We start from the raw sequence: 16961 nt of genomic DNA on the forward strand, positions 1-16961 counted from the left end.
GTGTGTGTGTGTCTGTGTGTGTGTGTCTGTGTCTGTATCTGTGTGTGTGTGTGTGTGTGTGTGTGTCTGTATCTGTGTGTGTGTGTCTGTATCTGTGTGTGTCTGTGTGTCTGTGTGTGTCTGTGTGTCTGTCTGTGTGTGTGTCTGTGTGTATGTGTTTTGGGGGGGGAGGGGTTGCTCTTTGCCTGACAGGAGGAGCGGGGACCCCCCCACGTGCCACTCGAACAACAGGTCTACCCGCCAGCCCTCTGAGCACCACCTCGCCCCCGTTCCCAGCTCGGAGGAGCCCCTCAGCCAGCCCCAACCCTCCCCTGCGCCCCCGGCAGCACTTCCCCCCCCCCCCCCCCCCCAAAGCCTGGGCTCTCTGCAGGCTGCGCCCTCCCCCCCCCCAGCCCCTCCATGGGGGTGCCAATTTCTCCTCCCCCCCCCAACCTCATCACCCCACCTGTATGTTCCCCATCACGCCGGTGGACTCCATCCTGCTGGCCACGTTCACCGTGTTGCCCCAGATGTCGTAGTGCGGCTTGCGGGCGCCGATGACGCCCGCCAGCACGGCCCCCTTGTTCATGCCTGTGCAGAACGGGGGGCAGATGTCACCCCGTGACAGGGACAGGACATCCTGGCCCGCAGGAGAGTCTGTCCCAGGGGATGGGTTGGGGCCGTGAGGTGTGTGTGTGTGTGTCCCCCAACCCTTAGCCCTGCTGCCTTCAGCTCCTGAACTCCCAGCTGCCACCCGCTGTCCCACCACTCGGGGGGGGAAGGAGGGACAGGGGGACACCGAGGCAGACCCTGCCCCCGGCTCCCAGACTTGCCTATGCGGAGCATGAAGTTGTTGAAGGACTGGTAGTTGATGTTCATCAGCGTCACCTTCATGGCTAAGGCAAAATCAGCCAGGTCGGCCAAGTGCTGCCAGCGCTCCTTATCCGAGAGGGGCTCCTTCTGCAAGGGCAGCCCAGGTCAGGCCTGCCCACCCCTTGCCCCCCCGTCCCCCCCACGGGGACCCCTCACCTTGGCGCTGTAGCCGTTGGCGTTGGCGTCGGGGGTCACTCCAGAAGCAGCCATGTAGGTGCTGCCAATGGTTTTGATTTTGGTGATGCACCGGAACTGGGGTTCATCCAGGAGCTGAGCCGTGGAGACAAGACCCTCAGGCACCCCGGAGGCCACGGCAGGTCCTTTGGCCCCCAGATGGGGCAGGAAGGGCAAGTTCTGGCCAAACCCCACACCAGCCCCGTGGCCGGCTCCGTCCTGACTCACCGCGTCAAAGTCGGAGATGATCTCGTTGAGGAACCGCAGGCACTCGATGCCCCCGTTGTTGATGCTCTCCTCGGTGTAGAAGTCGGCAAAGTTGGGGAGGGAGGCAAACATGACACCGATCTCGTCGTAGGACTGGCTGTACAGCTCCTGGGGACGGGATGGGACAGTGGCCGGGAGCTGGGGACATGCCCACGTGTGCCACCAGCACCTCCGGCCAACCCAAACCCTCCTGTGAAGCCGTCTTGGCATGTCTGAAAATATTTAGGGTGCTCTGCAACCTCACCTCGCGTGGCCAAGACATCGTCTTCATCCAACCGAAGGTGCTCAGCCGGGGCCTATGGCAAAGCCTCTGGAGCTGGAGCCTGCCCCACCCCCGCCCCGAAATGGGGGCAGACACCCCCCTCCTGGGTGCCCCCTCACCTCGTCCCGCTTCTTGGAGCCCAGGAAGTGCCGGGCCACGTGCTCGGGCAGCATGTTGGTGACGAGGGCCTCGTTCCAGCGCCGCATCTCGTAGACGCGTTCCTTCTGGTCATGGACATCAATCTTCCAGAGGAAGAGGGTCCTGGCCAGCTTCTCCACCTGTGGGTGGGAGGATATGGCTGCACCCCCAGTTCTCACACCCCGTCCCCCCCCCCCCCCCCCCCCCCAGTGGGTCCTCTCCAGCTCTGGGAGCATCCTGGGGACAGTCTGGACTTGGGGACAGCGTGGAAGAAGGCTCTGGGACAAGGTGGAGCCCTAACTGGGGACATGAGACCTGCTCCGGGGTGCAAAGGGGACCCTCGCAGGGCAGGTGTGGGACCTGGGGCCACCACGTCGCTGCCCACCCCTAACCATGGTGGGGGGGGGGGGGAGAGACAGAGGTGTTCTGCACCAATGTGGTCCTGGAGAACCCTTGGGTGGGCTTCCTTGGGGAAGAGCCGGAGATGCTCTTCGCAGCTGGGGCCAAATCCTGCTGCCTTGGAGCTTGCAAGAAATAAGGGGCTGAGGGTGAAGACGCGGAGGGGAGCTTCTCAGGTGGTGGGGCGAGTCACTCACGTGGCGAGAGAAGTAGTAGAAGCTGAGCATCACGATGAAGATCATCGCCGTCATGGAGTACTTGGAGGGGACCGGCGAGGACCTGCTGGCGGAGGGGGCGAGGCGGGGGTGGGCGGTGGGCACGGCCACAGCCCCCCCCCCCCCCTAAAAAAACATCTGCCCACCACCTCCTCCCCGCCACCCCTTACGTGCTTTGCCGGCCACGGCGGTGGTCGTACTGGTCGAAGATGTGCTCCCAGGCGTAGATGTTGACGGCGCCGGTGGCCCCGGTGATCAGCACCATGAGGGTCAGCTTGACCATGTGGCTGACCTGCACCAGCATGATGGTGGCCACCAAGGCCAGCACGGCGATGTAGCTGTAGTACTTGGGCTGCTCCCCGCAGCCGCCCGCCCGCGGTGGCCCCACCGTCCCGTTGCCCGTCCCGCCGTGGTCCTGCCGGCAGCTGAGCTGGGGGCACGAGAGCAGGGTGAGGAGGGGGACGTGGGGCCAGGGGGCGCCTCTCCACGGACTACGTGGCCACCCGAAGGGACAGACAGGGTGCTTTGCAGAGCAGGAGGAGGCCGCCCAACTTAAATTTCCCTCCCCGCTACGGTGCAGCCACGCTAATTGCTTTAACGATCAGCCGTGCGCGGGGCCGTGGACAATTACGGGTTGCTTGGGTGGAGGTTGAAACAGGCTCAGCCCCACTGGCCCCCCCCCCGGGGCTGGTGGCTCACCATGTCCACGATGTCGGCCATGGTGACGATGATGATGGCAGCCATAGCCCAGGTGTTGCGCGCCCAGCGGGTCCTGTCGATCCAGGTGGAGAAGGCCACGAGCTTTTTGGGGAAGACCTGTGGGGAGAGGAAGGTGGAGGGAAGGGGGGTGGGGGGGTGGGTTCGCCCAGGCAGGACACGGTGACGGGGACATCATCACCATGAGTGGTGGGCCCGGCCCGTCTCACCCGGGGGAAGATGGCAGCCAACGAGCAAAGGGTGAGGATGAGCAGCAGGATCTCCCCCACCACGAAGGTCACGTAGTTGGCCACCAACCTGCCGAAAAGGCCGAGGGTGGGGGGGATGGGTTTGAAGCCCGGCGTGGCTTGGGGCCACCCATCCCCACCACCTCCTTGCCGTACCAAGGGTCGATGAAGACCTCCACCAAGGCGGTGAAGAAGAGGACGACGCAGGAGCAGCTGAAGGCGGCCCCGCTCTGCTTCTCCTTCTCCACCGAGTAGCGCGTCTCCATCTCGGGGTCAATGAAGCGCATGGAGAGCCGGAAGGTGCTCTTCCCCTTCAACCTGCCAGCAACACCGCCCGTCAAGCACCCGGCGGCACCGGGACCCTGCCGGGACGCGCCGCCGGTTGGAGTCACTCACGCCTGGACGGACTCGCGTTCCAGCAAGGCTTCGTTGAGCAGCTTGTTGAGCTCCTGCTCGTTCTGCGAAGCGTCGATCACCCGCTCGGCCAGGTCCCGCAGGCGCAGCCGCCGCCGGGGGTTGGGGAAGGAGGGGTTCACCGCCTGCGCCGGCACAGCCGAGGCATCAGCGAGACGTCCAACCGCCCCAGTATGGCCCAAGCTCCCCGAACGCCGCTGGAAGGGGGATGCTTTGCAGGGGGGTTGTACCTCTCCATCTTCCTCCCCGCTCTCCAGGGTGCCCCTCACCCTGGCGTCGGGCTCCTCGGGCTCCTCGGGGCTGGCGCAGGCCAGGCTGAGGCTGCCGTTGCGCTCCTTGGTGTTGACCAACGGCGGGGAGGCGCCGTGGGACGAGGTCAGCGACAGCTTCTGCAAGGTGGAAGGCGGTGGGTCGCAGGTTTTGGGGGGGGGGACACACGGAATGTCGCCTCCACCCACGGCACCGCTGCCACCACTCACCACCCCGTTGATGCCGTTGCGCAGGGGCTGCTTGGGGACCGCGACGAGGTAGGTGACGATGCCCTTCTCCTTCAGGTACTCGCAGCGCGAGCCGCCTTCGCCCGGCTCCACCTCGAACTCGCCCTTCAGGCAATCCATGGTGCTCTGCGAGATGTGCACCCGCCTGCCGGCACCGGGCGCCCGTGTCACCCTTGGGTGCGGAGCGTGTTTCCACCCCCCACCCACCCATCACCACCACCACCACCACCACCACCATCACCACCATCACCACCATCACCATCACCACCATCACCACCATCACCATCACCACCACCACCACCACCACCATCACCATCACCACCACCACCATCACCACCACCACCATCACCACCACCACCATCACCATCACCACCACCACCACCATCACCACCACCACCATCACCACCACCACCATCACCACCATCACCATCACCACCACCATCACCACCATCACCATCACCACCATCACCATCAACACCACCACCACCATCACCACCACCACCACCACCACCATCACCACCACCATCACCACCATCACCACCATCACCATCACCACCACCACCATCAACACCACCACCATCACCATCACCACCATCACCACCACCACCATCACCACCACCACCACCACCACCATCACCACCACCATCACCACCATCACCACCATCACCATCACCACCACCACCATCAACACCACCACCACCACCATCACCACCATCACCACCACCACCATCACCACCATCACCACCACCATCACCACCAACAACACCACCACCATCACCATCACCACCATCACCATCACCACCATCACCACCATCACCATCACCACCACCACCATCAACACCATCACCACCACCATCACCACCAACAACACCACCACCATCACCATCACCATCACCACCATCACCACCATCACCACCATCACCATCACCACCACCACCACCACCATCACCACCACCATCACCACCATCACCATCACCACCACCACCACCATCACCATCACCACCACCACCATCACCACCACCACCATCACCATCACCACCACCACCACCATCACCACCACCACCATCACCACCACCACCATCACCACCATCACCATCACCACCACCATCACCACCATCACCATCACCACCATCACCATCAACACCACCACCACCACCACCATCACCACCACCATCACCACCATCACCACCATCACCATCACCACCACCACCATCAACACCACCACCATCACCATCACCACCATCACCACCACCACCATCACCACCACCACCACCATCACCACCACCATCACCACCATCACCACCATCACCATCACCACCACCACCATCAACACCACCACCACCACCATCACCACCATCACCACCACCACCATCACCACCATCACCACCACCATCACCACCAACAACACCACCACCATCACCATCACCACCATCACCATCACCACCACCACCACCAACACCACCATCACCACCACCACCATCACCACCATCACCATCACCACCACCAACAACAACACCACCATCATCACCATCACCACCACCACCAACAACACCACCACCATCACCACCACCACCACCACCACCACCACCACCACTGCTGCCTCCTCGCCCCTGGAGATGCTCACCCGGGGATTCCCCCCGCCTCCATCTTGTTGGCCACGGTGACGTCCGTGGACCACACGTCGTACTGCCAACGCTTCTGGCCCAGCACGCCCCCCAGCACCGTCCCGCTGTGCACCCCCACCCGCATGTCCACCGCCGTCTTGGTCTTCTCCCGCACGTAGCTGGAGGGAGGAGGAGGAGGAGGAGTCAGAGGGAGGGGAAAAAAGATGGGGAAAATACAGGGGTGACCCCCACCCAACCCATCCCCACTTCACCCCACAGCCCATCCCAAACCCAACCCCTCCAACATTCCGTAGCGCCGCTCGTTATTTCAAGGCATTTTGCAGAGGCTGGACCCCCCCCTCCCGCACTCCCCACCCCCCCCTCCCAAGCTGCACCCCAGCCCACCAAGCCCCCCTGCCCACCCTGGCACCCCCCCCTCCCCGAGGAGAAAGCCCTTACGAAATGGCCTCCACCATGGCCAGCCCCATCAGGATGGAGCAGACGGCGTGGTCCTCCCGGTACTCGGGCAGCCCGCAGATGCAGTAGTAGCAGTCGCCCAGGATCTTGATGCGCAGCTGGTGGTATTTCTGGGGGGGGGGGGGGGGGGGGGGGGGTTACGACGACACACACACACCACACACACACACACAGAGTGGTCAGAACGCCACCCCACCCCTCACCACCCCCATCCTTCTCCCAGGCTGACCTTGACCCACGCAGAGGTTTTACCCCGCCCGGTATGGACGCAAATAATCGGATTTTCCATTCCCACCCTGCCTCCCCCGAGGGCTCCACGCTCCAGCCGAGGGGGGGGGGCGGGGGGGGCCCTTCCCAGCTCTATTTTTGCAAAGCAGGGCGTCTCCAGCATCCCAGAGCCATCAGATTTTAACCTCCTCATTCCCATCCCAGGATGCAGCTTTCAGCTGGGGGCGGGGGGGGGGGGGCTGAGGCCTGTCCCACTCGTTCCATGCCAGGGCGGGGGCGAGGGGGGGTCGGGGGGGGGGGGTCACTCACAGCTGCCAGCTTGTCGAAGCGGGCGAAGAGCTCGTTGAGGAGCTTCACCAGCTCCTGGGCGCTGCAGGACGAGGAGAGCTGGGTGAAGCCCACGATGTCTGCGAAGAGGATGCTGCGGGGAGGAAGGGCGAGAGGCTCAGTCCCGGGGTCCCTGTGTGTGTCCCCCCCGCTGCAGCCCCCCGGGGTTCCCCCCGTTTCCCCGCTCTGCTTTCACGCTGGGGCCCCCCGCGCCAGAGAAAAGGCTATTTTTGGGGAGGTGGCTGAAAGCAATGCTCTGCAAACCTCAGCAGAGCAAAAAGGGGCCCCAAGCTGTGGTCTGGCTGGTGGCCTGTCCCCCGTCACCCTTCACGTCAGCTGCAAAACTCCCCAATCTCTCCCCTCTCGTCTAGCCAGGGATGCAAAATACACATTTTTGCAAAACAAAATAATTGGAGGGCTTTTTTTTTTTGTTTTTGTTTTTGTTTTTTTTTCCCCTAGGCAGCAAAAGGATGGGCCCACCTGACGTTCTCATGGCGATACATGTACATGGTGTTGAACTGCTGCATCTCCTTCTGGCTGGGGTCCTTCTTCATGTCCTTCAGCATCTCATCGGCCACATGCTTGGGCAGGATGGAGAGCATGAGTCGCTCCTGGGGACCGGGCAGCGACAGAGTTGGCCAGGAGGAAGCCGAGCCGGTGGCAAGCGCAGCAAGGCAGAGTGCAAATGCATTGTTTAAATGCACAGTGCAAATGCAGGATGCAAACGCATGGTGCAAATGCATTGTTTAAATGCACAGTGCAAATGCAGGATGCAAACGCATGGTGCAAATGCATTGTTCAAATGCACAGTGCAAATGCAGGATGCAAACGCATGGTGCAAATGCATTGTTCAAATGCAGGATGCAAACGCATGGTGCAAATGCATTGTTTAAATGCACAGTGCAAATGCAGGATGCAAACGCATGGTGCAAATGCATTGTTCAAATGCAGGATGCAAATGCATGGTGCAAATGCATTGTTTAAATGCACAGTGCAAATGCAGGATGCAAACGCATGGTGCAAATGCATTGTTCAAATGCAGGATGCAAACGCATGGTGCAAATGCATTGTTCAAATGCAAAGTGCAAATGCAGGATGCAAACGCATGGTGCAAATGCATTGTTCAAATGCAGGATGCAAACGCATGGTGCAAATGCACAGTAGAAATGCACGGTGCAAATGTACAGCTCATGGGCACTGGTGCAAATCCACTGCCTAAATGCACAGTGCAAATGCACAGTCTAAGTTCACAGTCTAAACGCCCAGTGCAAATGCACTATTTAAATGCATAGCGCAAATACATTGTGCAAATACATGGTGCAAATGCAGAGTGCAAATAGATACAGAGTCTAAATGCACAGCTCAACTGCACAGTGCACATATGCGGTGCAAATGCACAGTCTAAATGCACGGTGCCACTTCACAGTGCATTAAATGCACGATGCAAATACGCTGTTTAAATGCATGGTGCAAATCCACGGTGCAAATGCACAGTCTAAACACATGGCGCAAATGCACAATCAAAATTCACGGTGCAAAGGCAGAGTGCAAACAAATACACCGTCTAAATGCACGGTGCAACTGCACAGTGCAAAGTCACACTACAGATGCACAGTTTAAATGCACGGTGCAATCACTGGGTGCAAATGCACAGTCTAAATGTACTGTGGAAATGCACGATGCGAACTCATGGGCCAAATACATGGTGCAATAAATCTCAGACAGGGGAGGCCAGGAGGGTGGCAGTTTTGGGGCACTGCAGCCACCAGCCTCCCTGTCCCCGGAGCCGTAGGAAAGAGGGACAGTCCCACACATTTCTTTGGACACCGGCTGACAAGCCGCCAAATTTGCTTGTGCACCCCAAAACCTTTCTGCAGGCGCCCTACAGAGCCCAGCCCCTTGCTGGGAGCTGGAAAATTAAACTGCAACGGGTGGGCCGAGCTTTTATCCACCCCAGCAAGTGCTGGGAGTGACCTCGGGGTCTTGCACTGATGGTCCCAAAGGTCCCTGTGAGCTGCCCCAGGGTGTCCTCCCCCCCGGGGGGGTGGGTCAGAGCTGGGTGCGTGGACCTGAGTTAAACCACACCAGGGAGGATTGATCCATTTAAAAGCGTGCTGGGTATCCCACAGCCACGCGGAGGACTCAGCCAAAGTCCCACGGGAGGATCAAGCCCACTCGGGGACATCATACCCGTTGCTATCCCTGCTGTCCCTGCAGCCCCGGAGCTGGAGGAGGGATAAATCTTCCCAGCTGTGTGCAGGATTTGCACTAACTGTAAGTAACTCGGCTAATGAAGCGGGTTTTCCCGCGGGATGGGGGGGGGTTTCTGTGCGCAGCCGTGGCAGGGCTGTTGCTGGAGGAACGGCACCGTGTCCCCGTCCCCATTCCCCGGGGGGGGGTGTGTGGGAGCTCCCCAGCTCCCGTTAACCTCAGCTCTGCCCACGGAGCTGCGGGTTCAACCAGCACCCGTGGGCTGGAGGGAAAGGATCTGGCTGTTGGCATCGCTCGTGGCCAACCCCCCCCCCCCCCCCACGCTGCCCTGAGCCACTCGGCCTCACGCAAGCAGCCTTTCCTGCAAGAGCAGGGGCTATTTTTAGCTCAATTCCTTAAGGAAACTGAGCTCATCTGATAATAATCCCCACGGCCCTTTCTATACCCCCTCCAAACCCAGGGCCTCGAAGGTGCTCACACTCGGAGCAGCCCCCAGCCCCAAGATTCGCCCCCATCGCCCAAATCCCTCCCTGGACCTAACCCTTTATTAGACATCAGAGCATCCCGCCGGGTTTCCCAGCCCAGAGGACGCCGGTGGCGCTGGCCCGGCCCCGCCGCGTGTCTCCTGTTGCCATTGGGAGCAAATTGCTGGCAGCGGCTCAACCAGATAAGAGATGGGGAGAGAGGCCCCAGATAAAGGCGTTAAAATTAGCCCAGCTCCTCGCCGGACGGCGGCCGGAGACAACAGGGCTCTGAAGCACCACGACACCCGTTTCCCCCCCCCGCCAAACCCGCTCTGCTTGCCCGGCCACCACGGCGCGGTGCCGGCACAGCCGTGGGGGTCGTGGCTGGTGGGATGAGCGGGGAGCAGCTGGCTGCGCTCGCTTGCCGCCAGCTCGTCCTGGCAGGTCCCTGCAGGACCAGCCCCGGGGGGTGGCTGGATGGGGACCGGCTGCGTGGTCACGCTCAGGGATGGGGACCTGCCCTGGGGCTGTGCCTGGGGACAGGGACAGGCTGCATGGCCGTGGTCAATGACAGCGACGTGCTGCATGGCTGTGCACGTGGACAGGGACCTGCCACATGTCCGTGGCCAAGGACAGGGACATGCTGTGTGGCACTGCCTGGGGACAGGGACCTGCTGCGTGGTCACGCTCAGGGATGGGGACCTGCCCTGGGGCTGGGCATGGGGACAGGGACAGGCTGCATGGCTGTGTCTGGGGACAGGGACTTGCCACGTGTCCATGGCCAAGGACAGGGACAGGCTGCATGGCCGTGCTCAATGACAAGGACCTGCCGTGTGGCTGTGCATGGGGACAGGGACCTGCCACGTGTCTGTGCTCAATGACAGGGACCTGCTGTGTGGCACTGCCTGGGGACAGGGACCTGCTGCATGGCCGTGCTCAGGGATGGGGACCTGCCCTGGGGCTGTGCATGGGGACAGGGACAGGCTGCATGGCTGTGTCTGGGGACAGGGACTTGCCACGTGTCCATGGCCAAGGACAGGGACAGGCTGCATGGCCGTGCTCAATGACAAGGACCTGCCGTGTGGCTGTGCATGGGGACAGGGACCTGCCACGTGTCCGTGGCCAAGGATGGGGACATGCTGCGTGGCACTGCCTGGGGACAAGGACCTGCTGCCTGGTCACACTCAGGGATGGGGACCTGCCCTGGGGCTGGGCATGGGGACAGGGACAGGCTGCATGGCCGTGCTCAATGACAAGGACCTGCCGTGTGGCTGGGCATGGGGACAGGGACAGGCTGTGTGGCTGTGCCTGGGGACAGACACATGCTGCGTGGCCGTGCCCAATGACAGGGACATGCTGTGTGGCTCTGCCTGGGGACAGGGACCTGCCGTGTGGCCGTGTCTGGGAACAGAAAAATGCTACGTGGCCACAGCTGCAGACCTGTCACACGGCTGTGCCCAGGGACACGCCGCGTGGCTGCGTCTGGGGACCTGCCCCGTGGCCGTGCGTGGGGACCTGCTGGGTGGGGACAGCCTGGTGGTGGCCATGGCAGGAGCTGGGAGGCCCCTGGAAGAGGACGGTCACACGGCGTGTCCCCAAATCAGGCACAGGGTGCAAAACTGCAAATGCCTTTCCCACCTTGGGGCCTCCTGCCCCCTCCGCTGCCCACCACAGCCCCGCCGCGGGCCGTGGGCGCCTCATCCACGTCCCAAAGCTGCACCCGTGTCCCCAATCTGTCCCCCTGCCCCTGTCCCCTTGCCCAGCCGGGGGCTCCTACCTGCTGCTGGCTCTGCTCCTCCAGGTTGAGCTTGACCTCGAGGGACTGGCGCGCTTCGAGGAAGGCTTTGCGGTGCTTGCGGTCGGCCATGTAGTAGGACATGGTGCCCACCGTGATGGCGCAAAGGTAGATGGCAACGTTGGACAGGATCTTTGGGGACAAAGAAAAGGAAACGGGAGGGTGAGCAGAGCTGCGGTGAGTGTCTCGCGGGCAGTGCTGGTGTCACCGCAAGTCCCTCTTCGGGCAGCAGAGCCTGATGAGTGTGCGAAAAAAAAACAAGATTCGAACGCTGGGGGAGGACATAAAACACCCGCCCTGGGGATAAATCGCACAGCCACGGCCTGCGTTAACTGCTGGGGGGACTCAGGGGAAGGGTCTGGCTGGGAATCACGCCCGGAGAGTCCCAGGAGTCCTCGTGGTCCCCGTGGGCTGACTCCGCTTCATTAAAACTTGCAGCGATGTTTTGGAAAAAAGGCAGCAGGTGGGCAGGGGCTGGGCGCAGCCCCCCCGGGTTGGGGCGGGGGGGAAGGCGCTGCTGAAGGCGAGTGGTGGCTCCCCTGCCATCCGCTCCCCTCCGCCCCCCATCCCTGCCACGGGACTGGCACCGCTTTGTGCAGAAGTTAATAAAAACACGGCCAACCCCTACAATTGTGTATTTACTCGTGCTCCTGCCTCTCTGCATCCCTCTCAACGGCCCAAAACCACGGGTGCGAGGCTGCAGCACTGGGGATGGATGCTCCTGGGTGTTGCTGGATGTGACAACACCCCCCACCCCCCCCCTCACCCCCCAGTTTTCTTTGGGGTTTCAAGGAGCCGAGGCACAGAGGCTCGTTGCTTCATCCCAGAGGCTGGACCTGTGCCATCCCTGGGCTGAATCCTGTCCCCACGGGGCTGGACCCCGTGTCCCCGCAGCCCGGGAGAGGACGGAGCAGGTTTGCAGATGGGAGCGAAGAGCCCTTTGTGGAAAATATGACTGATGAGGGAAAGTTGAAAGAATTTGGTTTGTTTAGTCTAGAAAGGGGGAAGAGCGACGGGGAGGATGTGATAACAGGCTCCAGCTATGCTGATGGGGCACCGGGGACACGGAGCCGTCCTCCCACCCCACGGGCCATGAGCTGTGTCACAGCCAGTGTGGAGGAGGCAGCGGGAGGAGCACGGAGCTGTTCCCAGGCTCGTCTGCGTCAGGGATGTGCCACCACGCTCAGCACCTTTCTGATCGCCGACTCCCTGCTACCAACCCTGTCCCCTCTCTCCTCCCCGGATCCCGTCGCCCAGCTCAGTCGGAGGAAAGCCCTAAAGTGACCCCAGTCCCTGGGTGTCCCTCTCCTTGGAGGTTTCACCACCCGGCAGCACCAAGCCCTGAACAGCCCCGTCTCATCGCACGGCGAGCGGGAAGAGCTGCCAACCTCTTCCCCGCAGGGGGAAACTGAGGCACGGGTGAAACAGGCCACGTGCAGCAATAAATGCAGGGCCCTGGCACCGGGGGGGTGGGGTTGGGTGCTGGCGCAGCACTGTGCCGGGGTTGATAAAGTGATTTGCAGCAAGGAAAGTTTTTTTTTTTTTTCAAGTGGAAAGAGCTGATGCCCCAGGGCTGGATCCCACCGGGGATCCCTGGGAAGCCCCCGCGCCCGCGGGTGCAGCAGACGGCGAGCGAGGAGCTGCCTGGAGGTGGGCAGGGAGAAGAAACCCCCCCCCCCCCCCCCCCCCCCCCCCCCGAAACAAGCAGCCACTTGTTATTTTTAACCAGCCTCTTGGGTTGTCATGACAACGGGCCACTCTGCCGGGGCTGGATGGGCATGGGGGCAGCTCGGCACAGCTCGGCGCACCGGGGTCACCAGAAACCCCGGGCACCCCCTCGCCCGGCACAGCCTCCTCCCACACCGAGCAGCTTCCAGCTGCCTCCTGCAGCCCTGCCACGGATGCTCAGCAGCCCCTCCCAACCACACACCCCACCCCACCCCCCAAAAAAAACCCTCCCCCAGCACGTGCCCACGTGCTTTGAGTTGCAAAACACCTCCCAGCACCCCAAAACGCCGCGGGGAAAGCCCTGACATGGAGGAGACCCCCCGCTCCCAGCGTGGCCAGCGGTTGTTATTTGCGCTCAATAATTTGAGGGAGGTGAGAGCAAGACACGTACGGGAGCTTTATCCCTTCTCCCCCACCCGTACCCTGCAGGATAGGTCCCAGCCGGATGCCAAACCAGGCCCAGGGCATCGGCTGAGCCCGGGGATGCTCCGGCAGCTCACAACCACAGCAGATCCGGCCCCAAATGCCCCCAAATTGCCAACCCCCCCCCCGCCCCGGCCACGATTCAGCCTTCGGGCTCCTCCTTTCATGAACCCCCCCCACACACACACACACTTTGCCTGCGCCGGCCCCCCTCAAGCCACATCCTCTGGTTCATCCTATTAATAGCAGTGCCCTCCGGGAGCCGCACTGCCGGCAATAATAATAATAATAATAATAATAATAATAATAATAATAATAATAATAATAATAATAATAATAATAATAATAATAATAATAATGTTTATTTCTGGACAGAATGTTCCTCCTTTTGCAGCAGGCAGAGGCTGAGGCATGCCGCGTTGCCAAGGTTTTACCGGCCCCGGACTCTCCGTGCCACGGCAATGATTAACGCGGCGGCGGCGCATGCCTGCTGCCGGCCGGGGGGGGGGGGGGGGGATGATGCTCGTGTGCCCCCTCGCCTCCCGCATCCCAGGGCTGGGGGCAGCGAGAGGTTTGGTCGGCTTGGGGATCGGCCGCGTGCCGTGTTTGCGTCCCAGCTAAGGAGCAAAACCTGAGAAAGGCGATGCGGCACCGGGATTTCTCCCGCTGATGTGTGGTCTCCAGCTGGGCATCGCTCGGAGGGCACCCACGCCACTGCCCTGGCACCCAGCCCGGCACGCTCCAGCAACCATGCCCCAAAAAGCACTTTTTTTTTTTTCTTTTTCTTTGCAAAAACCCCGTGTGACACCAGGAGATGTCCCACGCCAGGGGACCGGCCCCAAACCACACACCCCAGAGACCGGGAAAAAAACAGTATCTTTGGACTTTTTGGAGAACAGGCTCCATTTTCCAAACTCTCACAGGCTCAACACTCCTAAAGCCTCCCAAAAAAGTGAATAAATTCCACCCCCCACCCTTCCTATTTAGGCTGGGAGCCGCTGGAGGTCTCCCAGGACCTGACCCAGAGCACCCCAAATTCCCATAGCATCCTCCCACGGAGCTCACACCATTATGGGGCAAAGCAGATGCTTCCAGTGGGATTTTCCCTGCTGCTATCAGCAGCCTCCAGCACACTAGTTTTCAGCTCTGGCTTTTTTTTTTTTTTCTTTTTCCCCCCACCCCAGCCATGGAAAAGCTCCCCAGATCTACGGGTGCGTGTCCAGCCGGTGGGGACATCAGTGGGAGGAAAGGGACTCGGCCAAGCCGTGAAACTCCCTGATTTAGGGAATAAAAACAGTCTCTGAATGCCCCAGGTGGGTATTTCCCAGGAAATATCGAGAACCTGATGGGCCAGGGACCGCTCTCCCCCGACACTGACCCCCACACCCCCTCATTCGCTGCGTGCATGAATGGTGGCCTGTCCTTAAGGCCACGTTCGGGCTCGGGGACGCTGTTTCTCCAGCTTCGTTGGGGCAGAAAATCACCCCAAAGTGTCCCCGGGCTCTGCCCCAGGTGCGAGGCTGGGTGATGGGCATCGTCCGGGGACCGAGCTGGGACCGAGCGGCCGCCCAGCTCCTTCCTCCTGGGAAAGCTCCGCTGGCTGCTGCTGAGCCTAAAAGCTGGGCTCCTGCCACTCTTCTGCTAAAAATGGCCATTTTTAGCCATTTCTGCAATTCAGAGGGAAATCAGCCCAAGCCAGGCCACCAGGCAGGGTGGATGGGGGAGCTCGCAGTCCTCCGTGCCTCAGTTTCCCCAGCAGCCCAACCGCAGCCCACGCGGCCACACACCCCGGGTGGCTCTCGGGGACGGCTCCGTGCTTGCGGGGCCGGGTCTGTGGCCCCGCGTCCCAGCACGGGCGGGTGCTCCTGCACACCCCAGCACCCCACTCCCCATGGGGGGGTCGATCCCCGGTTACGTTTTGGGGAGTCCCCCGCACCCAGAAAACGCCACGATCAGCCCGCAGGGTGGGGATCAAACCCGGCTTTAGGGTCGGGGCATAGGGAGGGGGGACGGTAACTCATAGAAACGCCAAGCGGGGGATGATTTGCCCGTCACCTCCCACCACCCCGGGGGGACCCCACGTCCCCTCGCCGGTCGGTCCCATACCTGTCTCAGCAGCGCGCCCTCGTCCAGGGTGTCCTGCCGCTGCTGGGCGACGGTGACACCGAGCACCAGCGTGTGAACGCCGCAGGAGACGGCGGTGATGAGCACGATGGGCGCCAAGCGCAGCGGCAGCGTGATGAAGAAGGAGAAGACGAAGAACGCCTGCCAGCCCACCGTGTCGCTGGCTTCGGGCGAGCGGGAGAAGTTGAGACCCAGGTAGCAGAAGATCTGGGCCAAGATGAGGACCCAGAGGACGTAGGGCAGGAACCTGCGGGCCACCCGCTCAGGGAGCAGCTTGTACTTGCAAAGGATGAAGAGCAAGACGTGGGCGACCAGCCCGGTCGCTGCCGCCAGCGCCGGGGCCAGCTTGTCGGCGGCGTAAACCACGGCGCACATGACGAGGACGTAGCAGTCGAAGAGAGCGGCGAAGACCACCAGCACCAGGAGGGTCTCGTGGCGTTGGCGACGGAAATAAGTCTGGTAGAGGTTCTCCAAGGATTCGGGAGCGAAGGTGAGGCGCATGAAGCGGGGTAGGCAGAGGCAGGGTCCCGAGCTGCGCACCGTCACCTCGTGGGTCCGACCCACGCCGTGCTCGGGGTCCGACGGCAGGCTCACCGAGTAGTCGGCGGAGTACTCGGCCGAGCACTCGGGCTCCGAAAAAGCCCTGTTTCTGGGCATCGTGGTGCTCTCCCCTACGCCGAGCCCGCAGGAACGCCGCGGTCCCCCCGCGCCCCGATGCTCACCGGGGCATCGCCCGCAGCATCGCCGGCCGCCGAGCCGCGAGGCCTTTCCCCTTCTCCCGCAGCCGTAACCCCGAATCCCGCGGCGTGCCGGGGAGCGGCCGAAGGAGGGAAAAGGGGGGCTAATTATAAATAACCGCTGGCGTGGCGTGGCGTGGGGAGGCCGGGAGCCGAGCGAGCCTGCCTCCCCAGCTCCCTGCCAGCTCGCTCTCCCCAGCCCTTGCGCACTGCCAGGTTGCAAACCGAAGCGACGCGGAGCGAAAAAAAAAGATGTCGCGATGCCTCCCCGCTCCTCCTTCGAGGGCAACCGCTTTGGTGGGGGTGGGGGGGTGGGGGGGGATCCCCACTGCTTCCTCCCGGTTGTTTCCCCCACCCCCCCACCCCCCCCCGGCTTTTGCCGAGCTGCTCCGTTGCACGGGGAGGGATGGAGAAGGGCCGGGGTGGGGGGACCGGCCCCGGAGCCCACCGGCTGCCGCAGCCCGGGGAGCGCAGGTGCGGCCCCGCCAGCAGCATCCCCCGCCGCCCGCCTCCCCCCCCCCCCCCCCCCCGCTCCCCTACGCCCGGGGCCGCCCTGCCCCACCGCCCGCTCCGGTTCCGCGGGGCCCGGGGCGAAGCGGCGGCGGAGGCGGCTCCGGCCGCGGGGGCATGGTACCGGCTTCTTGCGGGGGATGGACAGACGGACGGATGGATGGATGGATG

General features: G+C 62.2%; 1 protein-coding gene across 2 annotated transcripts in view; it reads right to left on the reverse strand.

The window, feature by feature from the left end:
• Window positions 1-16951, reverse strand: part of ADCY3 (adenylate cyclase 3) — an 18966-nt gene extending 2015 nt beyond the window's left edge. The window contains exons 1-19 of one of the 2 annotated variants that reach the window (XM_042802959.1): window positions 15526-16951; window positions 11251-11400; window positions 7279-7409; window positions 6781-6892; window positions 6226-6353; window positions 5787-5945; window positions 4145-4307; window positions 3896-4054; window positions 3648-3790; window positions 3408-3569; window positions 3234-3321; window positions 3007-3123; window positions 2478-2737; window positions 2290-2371; window positions 1675-1833; window positions 1255-1401; window positions 1009-1122; window positions 813-939; window positions 446-570 (exon numbers count right to left, since the gene is read on the reverse strand). In XM_042802959.1, the coding sequence (XP_042658893.1) occupies window positions 446-570; window positions 813-939; window positions 1009-1122; window positions 1255-1401; window positions 1675-1833; window positions 2290-2371; window positions 2478-2737; window positions 3007-3123; window positions 3234-3321; window positions 3408-3569; window positions 3648-3790; window positions 3896-4054; window positions 4145-4307; window positions 5787-5945; window positions 6226-6353; window positions 6781-6892; window positions 7279-7409; window positions 11251-11400; window positions 15526-16200 (3201 nt within the window). In that variant the 5' untranslated portion in view covers window positions 16201-16951. Of the gene's footprint in view, window positions 1-445; window positions 571-812; window positions 940-1008; window positions 1123-1254; window positions 1402-1674; window positions 1834-2289; window positions 2375-2477; window positions 2738-3006; window positions 3124-3233; window positions 3322-3407; window positions 3570-3647; window positions 3791-3895; window positions 4055-4144; window positions 4308-5786; window positions 5946-6225; window positions 6354-6780; window positions 6893-7278; window positions 7410-11250; window positions 11401-15525 lie in introns of both variants that reach the window. The other variant, XM_042802958.1, reaches the window with a different exon arrangement.
• Between the last annotated feature and the right edge of the window lie 10 nt (window positions 16952-16961).

This window comes from Tyto alba, unplaced genomic scaffold, assembly GCF_018691265.1.
Source record: "Tyto alba isolate M040663 unplaced genomic scaffold, T.alba_DEE_v4.0 Super-Scaffold_40, whole genome shotgun sequence".
Classification (NCBI taxonomy): domain Eukaryota; kingdom Metazoa; phylum Chordata; class Aves; order Strigiformes; family Tytonidae; genus Tyto; species Tyto alba.